This window comes from Phyllostomus discolor, chromosome 6 (assembly GCF_004126475.2).
Source record: "Phyllostomus discolor isolate MPI-MPIP mPhyDis1 chromosome 6, mPhyDis1.pri.v3, whole genome shotgun sequence".
Taxonomy (NCBI): domain Eukaryota; kingdom Metazoa; phylum Chordata; class Mammalia; order Chiroptera; family Phyllostomidae; genus Phyllostomus; species Phyllostomus discolor.
In genome coordinates, this window is record NC_040908.2 from 159,959,515 (window position 1) to 159,969,792 (window position 10,278).

The window sequence follows — 10,278 nt, forward strand, 5'->3', positions numbered from 1 at the left end:
GATTTAAGGCGCACCGCCCAATCCTCAGGCCTAGCGGCCTGAACTGATTGAAGCACCATAGAGTCAGGCGAGAAAGAAGGTAACCACTGGCTGCCTGGAAAGACTTCCTGGGGCAAACACCTGAGAGCGTATGCAACGTGGCCACTACACGTGTATAAATTCAGATTTGCAGCCACTAGGAGGAAGACTGGAAGCTGTATTTTAGTCACCTCCTCACTTATCTTCTGTTATGCCCGCTTCCCAGATACAAATTCTTCTAACTTGGTGCACCCCTTTGCTCCCTGAAAAACAAGCCTCAGCGTACTCCACGTCTTTCCTGCACCCCCATCAGACTGTGCCCCCACTCCCACACCGCACTCACCCTCCCAACTCCCGGGGCTCAGGTTTCCATTCTGGTTGCAGAGAGGCCAGTCAATCCTGATTCCATTATCTAAAACCTTGGAAGACCCTTGATTCGTAGGTAATGATTGGAGATGGAGACAGTAGCTGCCTCCCCTTAGCTAGGCTAATGGAGTGAACTGGGAGAGAGACTGCCTAATCAGATCAGCTCTCATTTCTAGACTCTCAGGTGGCCCATCCCGGCAGACGAGGGTGAAAACCAATGCTTGTCCAGCCGGGAACAGAACAGGATGTACCTGAAAACTCGCTTCCCGGCTGCCCAGCAGGGCCCTGCCCAGTCCACGGTGCGGTCAACACCGAGAACAGTGAGAGCCACACAACAGGGACAGAGAGAAGGCACATGGACATGGTTTCCAAAGTCAGTTCCCTTTATTAAATGTTCATTTTTCACAGACCAGAAATACAAAATAAAAGTAGAAATATGCCCCAGTTAGGAGCTACAGGCCTGACCTCACCCGAGCCCTGCTGCAGCAACTTGAACAGGACAAGCAGCAGCCATGTCCCGAAGGTCAGGAGAGGAGGATGAGGACCTGAGTCCCTGCACTGCCCTGCCTCCCACCCGGTCTCGCCCCAAACTACAAAGAGCCGTCGTCCCTGTGAAGCAGCAGTCAAGGAAGATGCCTCCCCTGCTGTCCCAGCACAGTGCACACCCCGGGACGGCTTGTTCAGATGGCACAGAATCCAAACGCTACATTTTATATGAGAAAGTGGTACAAAAACATGGGGGGGGGGGGGGGGGCAGGAGACTGGGCGTGTGACCGGAGAAGCCCAGGAGAGAGAATGTTCCTCCTGTCTACTCATCAGACCCCGATGCTGAGTCTTCTGAGCTGGGGGGAGTACTGGCCAGTTCCTCTTCTTCAGAGTCCTGAAAAACCAAATGTCTCTTAAGGGAAATGGTAGGTTCCTGGTTGCCTTCGCAGCCACTGTTCAGTGGTGAGGGCCCCCAGGTCCCCTCCTCGGTCCCTACATTCCAGCACCAGCCTTCCGAGCCCCAGAACTCCACCAATCCACTCCATCCCACTACTCTTATGGGCCAGCCACAAACCCCGGTGCAGAAACATCTGCCATCTCCCAACTCGGATGCCCCTCACCCGTCCAGGCCCCACAGCCCCCAAACTCCTGCCGCACCTCGCTCCGCCTTCTCTTCTTTTTGCTCTTGTTCTCTCCTGAAGAGCTCTCATCACTGGACACAAACTCTTTGCTCTTGAAGCTCTCACTGAGCTGCCTTGACGCTGACTTGGATGACGAGCTCCTAGAGGGCGTTGACTTCTTTTCCATTTTTACCTTTGCTTTCTTCTTCTTCTTCGACTTGTCCCTACATTAGCGAGAAGGCAAAGGGGCTAGGCCTTTGGGTTACCCCATCGCCAAGGCCAAACCTCCCCAGCTTTCACAAGGCCTCTCTAGGTCCCAGCCACAGTGCCCATCACACTGGAGTCATTAGCCCGCCGTGTCAGCCCCATGGGCCCCAAGGAAAAGCATTGCGAGTGAGTAACCAGAAGACTGAGAGGCCATGTCCTGGTCATACGCAAATGTCATACTTGACATCTCTTTTTCTTTAAAAACTCGTATGAATTATGATCTGTAATAGTATATATATTTTTACCTTATACCTTCAAATAAAACTGACCCTCTAGGAACATGGGCCATATTTATTCAGTGACCAGGAACCCCCTGGCACACGCCTCACACGTAGGCACCTGCCTGCCCTGCCTCGAGAAGCACTGTCCTGCTGCCGTCGGAGGCTACTCTGTTCTCCTCGACACCCCAGTTCTCAACCTGGACCCGCAAAACTGTCTGCTAAAAAGGCGGCTACTGGGCCATTCTGTTCCCAACACTCACCTCTTAGAAGACTCACCCCTGCCCCCTTCATATTCTTTCATGGCTTTTTCGTATTCCCGCCGGGCGTCCTCAGCCTTGCGGTCCCACTCCTGCCACACACACACATACACACACACACCACCACACAGAGAGAACAGAGAATGAGGTCTCCCCCCAGGTGCAGGCAAAACCTATACAGAAAAGCTCCAATGGGCCCCCGCCCCTCTGTTGGTTACAAGATTCGCCACCCTCATCTCTGCTGCTGCTCACCTCTTTCTTCTCTTTGGACATTCCCTTCCAGATCTCGCCTGCCTTCTTGGAAAGATCCGTGATACTGATGCCGGGATGGTCTGACTTGATCTTCTCTCGGCTGGCATTGAGCCACAGCATGTAGGCAGACATGGGCCTCTTCGGGGCATTGGGGTCTTTGCCCTTCTTCACCTGCATGACAACCCAAATGCCTTCAGCTGTCTATACACCACAGACCCCTACATTCTCCCCACAAAATTATCTGTGTCACCTCCCTGGGCACAAAGTGGAAAAAGGACTAAACAGCATCAAGCTGGACTGAGAGCTCCCTAAGGGCAGCTCTTCCTCCCCTCCGCACCCCTGTGCCCAGCTCATTAGGGGCCCCTGTCTCTGGTCTCCTGATTCAGATCTCCCCCAGAAGCTGATTACGTGAAGGACCAGAGAGAAACGCTTCCAAGAAGATAACTAGTCAAGGCCGTACTCACTAACTACAAAAATCAGCCCCAGGAGGACCAGTCAACAGGCCCCGCTGGTGGTGGACCAGAGAGAGACAATGGCCACCCAGCACCCTCCTCTTCAGAGGAGAGGCCGTACCTCCATGGGCTTCTTGCGGCTCTTGCGCTCCTTGGCCATCTTGGCCTTTTTAAGCTGTTTCCGTTTCTTCTCATCCCGGTCACTGTCACCCTCATTACTGGAGGAGCTGGCAGAGGCGTTGCTGTCAAACCTGCCAAGGAGAGTGGGGCTTAGACTCCGGAAGGGAGGACGGCACCCCATGGCCTCAGGACAGGAAGAAAATAAGTCCAAAGACATCATCTGAAAAAAGAGAGTGGGAGGAGGGCCACAAAGCCTCCACCTCCATCCCCAACCCCGCTTCCTTCCCTGTGCTAGGGTGGCTTCCACCACCCAGCCATAGCGATGGGCTACTGAGTGAATCAATCAAAGAAAAAGCAAATGGGCTGCAGCTGCTCTCCTTGGGCTCAGCCTCACCCAGGTCCTACTCCCTCCCCAAGCTCCTGAGGACAGAAACTCTGTCTCATCGGCATGCCTACATCCATTTCACCACTTCCTTTGAGTTAATCATCTTAATCTACCCTGTAGTCTTTCTGGTAAAGAGACAGTTACTAAAAAGAAGTGGGGGGAACCAGCTCCAGGCTAAACCAGTACACACCCATGTAATTAAAGTCCTAACTGAAACACAGAGAAATCTCACAGAAGGCAGGACTGCCCACACCTGCATGGCACTGAACCGTTTTCAAGACGTTTCCTAAGTCTTGACTCACTGACTCACTACGAAGAAGCACGTGGCAAAGCACAGAGAGTGGACTGCTATCAGTTTTATTTTTCATTCCTGTCCAACATTTACTCCAAATACTTCAGGATCAAGAGAGTCCCAGTTTTCTGCTGGGAACCACCATGCCGCCACTCAGGACAGGCTCAGCCAACCGCAGGCACCGAGGATGGACACGTGGCCTAGTTCTCCGCACAAGTTCGTAACTCAGCCTCGGAAGGGCCACGTAAGCACACGGCTTTCTGCTGCTCCGAGAGCAGGCGCTCCTGGGTGTTAAACCTGCCCAGAGCTTCTGAAGGTCATTTGGCACCACATGGGGCAAACCTACCCAATAAGGAAATCAGAACAAACGCAAACAGATTCCCCACAGCTTCTGAGCACCTTGATCCAGGTGCCTACCGTCAACCTCATCCCTGGACTCTCCACTTACACGAACACACCAAGTTCCCCACCACACTTTCCTGGCTTCACAAAGTGCCTTGCACTTCCAAAGCCCTTGCCCATTTTCAAAGCATTTCCATCTACCACCTCACTGGAGGTCACATTTCTTCTCTGGGTCAGTAGCTTATGCTGGGACACAATAAATGTCCAGAAATCTCTGGTCCCCTTAAGCCACCATCTCACCCCCGTGAGGTGGAACCAAAACTCACTCCTCTGCCACATCTTCCTCCTCTTCACCTGGGTTGAATGACTCATCTGAAAAAGAACACAGGACGCATCAGCTTCATCCCATGGAAATCCCACCCCCTTCCCCAGACACCCAGCTCTGGCCACCGGGAAGCCGGACTGCCCCCACACCCCAGCACCGCCGAGGCTAGCCCACCGGTTTCTTCTCCTGAGTCGTCGCTGCTGTCGTTGGCGTTCTCTTCCCGGATCTTGCCCTCCTCCTTCATGCGCTCCAAGTAGGCATCGTGTTGATCTTCATCGGAGTCAGCATAGTCGTCGTAGCTTGGGTTCATGCCCTGGGCAGGGATAAGCTGGGAGTAAGGGCCAACTCGCCCTGGTGCCAGAACCCCTGCACACTCAAAAGCACTCCCCCATGCCTGTAAGGTCAGAGCGGCAGCCCCCAGAAGACCCTGGGGCTGAATTGTCCACACACAGCCAGCGTGCAGGGCTCGCGCCCTGAAGACCTCCTGCCAGCAAGGTTAGTCCAAGCCCCGCCCTCTCCCAGTCCCACTAAGGGATCCTGAGGGGCTGCAGAGACTGAGCTAAGGTCATGCTGAAAAAACCTGCACCAGGAGGGGGGGAAGGGTCACACGCACCTCTTTTTTCTATAAGGGTAAGAAAAGAAGAAAGAGTGAAAAAGAAGCCGGAAGAATCCCTGCCCCTTTCCCCACCACAGAAGGAAGGGGAGAGGCTCACCCTTCCCACACACAGAGGTACCTCTTTCAATCCTCGGTTTTTGATGTTGAGTTTTTTTGCATTGACAAAATCAAACAGCTTCCCATACTCCTCCCTGTGAGGGGAGATGCAGAGTTACCAGATGGGCAAGGTCACCGAGGGGAGAACAGCACACTGTTCAGACACCCATGGGCCAGGACAGATGCTGGGGCCCAGAGTTCTTGACCATGTTCTCCACCCCAACATCTCAGGGCCCCTCGGAGGGCAGCAGTGAGGGGTCCTACACTAGTCCTGAAGGAGGAACCTGTGCAGCTCTCAGTTCTGAGAAAGAAAAGGTGGGGAGGGGTGTGCACCTCGTTACCAAATATGCACCAAACAGGGGGAGGATGTCAGGGGAGGGGATTTTTCATCTTTTTACCGGTCTGTACTTCACACTTCACAGCTGTCACCAGGATTAAGCACAAAGAGGTTTCTAATTTGCTTAGCCCACGGTGAGCACTCAATAAACATTAGCTGCTGTGTTGTCAGGCACCAAGCTCATTCCAGGAAAGAGATAGCATTCCCACCACAGGGGCAGTGGAGGAGGAGAAGGGCTAGTACTGAGCTCAGAGTTTTCGTAATATGGAAGACATATTTTTTTTCAGTACAGAAAGGAAGCAATATAAAGGCTTCTAAAGGCTGAGCACTCCAAGGAAAAGAACCAAAACCCAGGGAAGCAAAAGAAAAATTCTGCTCACAGCTCAAAGTCGGCAACGAGTCACAGGCCTAGAGGGGGCCCCGGCCTCCAGGTCAAGGCTGGGTCACAACCAGGATGCCCAAGCAGTGACTGGCAAAGGCTCTCACCTCTCGATGCTACTGAAGGTGTACTGAGTGCCCTGCTTGGTCTCGATTTCAAAGTCAAAGGAACGAGTGGTGGTGGTGCCACGGGCAAAGTTGACGAAGGAGATCTCGTCGAAGCGGATGTGCACGGGTGGCTTGTGGACGTAGATGAAGCCCCGCTCCAGCGGGTACAGCAGTCCTGAGCTCGCCTTGTAGGAGCAGGTGATGCACTGGGCCCCGGAGTGCCTGGCGGAGGGCGTGGGGAGCCCAGTCAGTGCCTACCGCAGCAGCAAGGTCCACCTCTTGGGAGCAACGCGTGTGCGCAGACCCAAGAGCCTCACCAAGTGGCTGTGAGGGAGCTGATGGACACCATCGAGATACCACCCAACCAGGCCTCTAGAGGCGGCACGGCCCGCCCCTGCAGCCCAGGAGCCCGGGCCTGCACGCTCACCCTTGGAAGTTGCCCGGGACTGTGATCTTGCGATTCACCAGCGCCTTCATGACCCGGCTAACCATCTCGTAGAGGGACCCCGACATGTTCTTGGTGAGCCGCCCCTCAAAGCGCTTCTCCACCTCCTCCCTACAAACAGAGGAAGATGAGGTCACGAGCACAGCTGGCTTCCAGAGCACACCTGCGGGGCCGTGGCAGGGCCTGGGTCCAGGGGGCACTCACTCATTCATGTTAAGCGTCAAGGAGATGTCCTCATCCTTGGAGAAGAGGAGGATCAGGAAGTGGTAACGGGTCTGGCCCTGCTTGATGGGGGGATCGAGGCTGATCTGGTAAGGAAGAGCCAACAAGACTTAGCACCAGTTGATGCCTCATGACAATCTGCTAATTAACGAAGCCCCAGGGGACTCCATCTACTAAAGACTGGAGCAGACCCGCAGTCGTTTCTGCTCACCACGAAGAACATCTGGCGCTGGTCCTTGTGGGGCAGCAGAAAGAGGCGCAGCACCGTGGTGTAGGGGATCTTGTAGTCGAAGGTTTTGCCGTGCAGGTGCAGAAAGGTGGGGTAGATCCGAATGTCGTACCGACCTCGGGGTGTCAGACACTGCAGCTCCCGGAAGATACAGATGGCGTCTCCCGTGGCCTGGATCACGTCTGCCTTAGACAGCACGTTCTGGGCAAAGGCCTGCAAAAACACACACTGGTACCAGAGCAGCAGGGATCCCGCTCCCAGGCCAGCCAGCACCTGTTCAGCACCACCTGCCCCCAAGGTGACTAGGGGCAGCCTCACCTCCACAGGGTCCACGCCATCCTCCTGGGTGGGAGGCACGTAGAAGCGCACCTCCATGAGAGAGACCTCTGCATCGTCGTTCTGGTGGAACTCCAGTGTCACCTCATTCTTGCCTGTGGTGCACTGGGACACGTTGCTGAGGGGTATCTCAAAGACCGGCTGGTCGCCAATGTCGAAGGAAAGCAGCTGCCCTGTGGGGAAAAGGCTGTCAAGCCACAGCATCTCCCCTTGAGTGTGCAGAAACCCCCTTCCGCCAGAGACTATGGCTGCTGCATCTACCCTGCACCCCCAAGACCAGACACAGTGCCCAAAACACTGTTGGTCTTCAACAAGTATGTGACGAATTACAAACTGAGAGGAAATCAGAGACAGTGGTGGAAACAGCACAAAACAAGCTGAAGGCTGACAACCTTCACCCTACCTTCTCCCCAGACCTCAGCCTGGCCCAGGACTCACCACCAAACTTCACCGTTCCCCAGTTCCAGCCCTTCACACACAGGTCCTTCTCCATTAGCTCAAGGCGATAGTGAGTTTTGAAGAAATCAGAGAGCTTCTCAAACTCCTGCGGGTGCAGTGAAGAGAGAAATCCCAGTAAACCCTGATGTTTTTAACACAAACTTAAACATTCTGGGATTATTTACTTCTGAGAAACTGCCTCAATATACCTTTTATCAGAAATCCATACTGACTTAAGAATCTCAGCTATAACATTGTTTAAAAGGATGTTGAGCCCTGGCTGGTGTAGCTCAGTGGATTGAGCGTGGGCCTGCAAACCAAAAGGTTGCCAGTTCAATTCCCAGTCAGGGCACATGCCTGGGTTGCAGGCCAGGTCCCCAGAGGAGGCCACCTGAGAGGCAACCACACACTGATGTTTCTCTCTCTCTGTTTCTCCCTCCCCTCTCTCTATAAATAAAAAAATGTAAATAAGTAAAATCTTAAAAAAAAAATAAAATGTTGCCCTGGCTGGCGTAGCTCAGTAGATTGAGTGCGGGCTGGGAACCAAAGTGTCCCAGGTTCGATTCCCAGCCAGGGTACATTCCTGGGTTGCAGGCCATAACCCCCAGCAACCGCACATTGATGTGTGTGTGTCTCTCTCTCCACCCCCGCCCCGCTCCCTTCCCTCTCTAAAAATAAATAAAAAATAAATAAATAAATAAATAAAATAAAATGTTAAAAAAGGATGTTGAAAGAGATAGTTTCTGGGTACTGGATCTTTGGGAGGCAAGAGTAGAATAAGAAACTGACAATCCGTAGCTACCAGCCTCTCACTGCAACCTTTGCGTGGGTACTGCGTTAATGAAAGTGGACATTAAAATGAAGTCCTTAACTCCAGCAGTTCAAAATGGAAAAACAAAACCCAAATCAAAGCATCAAGCTAAGATTCCGAACCCGGATAAAGGCAAAAGCAGAAACCACAAAAAAATCACAATGGCAGGAAACCTTCTGGAGTCAAGACACAAAAACACTCCCGAGATTCTGACACCCAAAGGGGAATGCCGAGGGCTTTGTGGCCTGAATGGCCCCACTCTCTGCAGCCCAAACTAGCTGCTGCATGGTCAGTTATCAAAGGAAAGAGCCCCAAACTCCCTAGAAAATTAAAATCAAATAAGATGGCACCACAGGAGAGGGCTTACGGCAACAAGACACCTCACCGATTCTCGGAAGCCGTCATACTTGTAGACGTGGCCGTTCTTCGTGAGTAATTTAAGCCCATGGCCCAGAGCCACACGGCGCCAGATGCCTTCCGTCAACTCCCCGGCCTGGATGTTGTCCACTTTGCCCGTCTTACTGTTCTTGAAGATGATGCCCTGGCGGCTCAACCTCAGCCGACCATCATTCTGTTGGAAAAATAGGCCCAAATGCACGGGGGACAGTACACAGTGCCTGTGGGGTAGAGTCCCAACCAATACCCACCCATTCTCGGATGGCCAGATAATCAATCCAGAAGCCACAGCTGAAGTGGTGGGGGCCAGTAAAAAGGGACAAGTAGCCAGGAAGTCCAGATTCCAACCTGGGCTCTGGCATCCAGAACCCTTGCAGGTCCTCAGTTTCGGGATTCCGGACTAAGCAGCAGGGATGGCCTCTTCAAACTCTGAGACCCTGTAACTTTTGTACTCCGCCACAGTTGCCTTTTGTTGGGGAAACACCAGGTACACGTGATACTCTGAACTCCTTTTCCAAAGTAATATCATCATTGACACAAGCTCTTGTTAATGGACTAAAAGTTTATTCCTCTCCCAGCTTCCCACCTGTATCAAAAGCCTGAGCCCCTCTTACCATGGAACCTTTCACCTCCTGATAGATGTCGTTGAACTCCAGTGTTTCTGCCATGATGACCTGCCCCTTTTCTTTTGGCCTCAACTGGGGAGCTGGGCCCCAATTCCTGGATGGGTGTGCAGATACTCAGCAGGTTGAGAACCTGAATTCAAATGTGAGACACGTGAGCACGAAAAACAACACCTCACTCTGCCCACCGACGGGGCCAGGTGGCAGGCAACCGTGGCTCTGCCTAGGAGCCTACAGGCGGGCTTCGCAGGACTCGAGGGGCCAGGCCCCCGCTCGAGAACCGAGCCTGGAGCAGCGCTTACACCCCAGCCAGATACAGGCTCTGGGCACTCCGCCGGGCGCCATGGCAACGCGCAGCGGTACCCCAGGGACTGCCGGAGCCCGCACTTCGCCCGCGCCCCAACCCAGCTCAGAGTGCAGGGTCTCCCTCCCAATGCTCCCACCGCGTCGCGGCCCCAGACCAGGGTTCTCCCCGCCCCCTAAAATGGATTCGCCCGCTGCCCGCGGATTCGAACACGGAACAGTCCATTTCGAGAGGCCCGCGGGGGAGCGGGACTCGCACCCTCCTGGGGCACGGGGACGGCGACCACCCACCTCCTAGAGCAAGCTGCCTCGCGACGGCCCGGGTGGGGGCGGTGGGCGCACTGAGGGAGGCGGGGGAGGGGGCGGGGACACGGGATGGGGGTGGGGGACACTGGGGAAGGTTTTCCCGCGTGCGCACCCAGCGTCCCGCCACCGGAAACTGCACCTGAACCATAGAGCGGACGAGCTGGCTAGAGAGACGCGAGCGCGGCCCGCCTGCTAGGCGGTCTCCTAGAGCGTCGGCGGCTCCGGAGGACC

General features: G+C 54.2%; 1 protein-coding gene across 1 annotated transcript; it reads right to left on the minus strand.

Moving 5' to 3' along the window:
* Positions 1–744: 744 nt before the first annotated feature.
* SSRP1 (structure specific recognition protein 1) lies at positions 745–10,179 on the minus strand. The gene is made up of 17 exons (XM_028515305.2): positions 10,033–10,179; positions 9,430–9,571; positions 8,805–8,990; positions 7,609–7,714; positions 7,153–7,343; positions 6,817–7,047; positions 6,588–6,691; positions 6,366–6,494; positions 5,939–6,160; positions 5,138–5,210; positions 4,578–4,716; positions 4,405–4,450; positions 3,061–3,190; positions 2,488–2,658; positions 2,239–2,327; positions 1,528–1,714; positions 745–1,264 (listed from the first exon to the last, which is right to left on the minus strand). Exons 2-17 carry the CDS (start codon positions 9,481–9,483, stop codon positions 1,193–1,195), a joined length of 2,130 nt encoding a protein of 709 aa, XP_028371106.1. The 5' UTR covers positions 9,484–9,571; positions 10,033–10,179; the 3' UTR covers positions 745–1,192.
* Between the last annotated feature and the right edge of the window lie 99 nt (positions 10,180–10,278).

What these genes read in the sequence shown, in the direction of transcription:
- SSRP1 (XM_028515305.2), bottom strand. Translation starts at nt 9,483, where the DNA reads ATGGCAGAAACACTGGAGTTCAACGACATCTATCAGGAGGTGAAAGGT. An exon ending in GGGAACGGTGAAGTTTGGTG is followed by an intron (nt 7,344 to 7,608) that starts GTGAGTCCTGGG and finishes TTTTCCCCACAG; the next exon opens with GGCAGCTGCTTTCCTTCGAC. An exon ending in GTCCCGGGCAACTTCCAAGG is followed by an intron (nt 6,161 to 6,365) that starts GTGAGCGTGCAG and finishes GCCCTCCGCCAG; the next exon opens with GCACTCCGGGGCCCAGTGCA.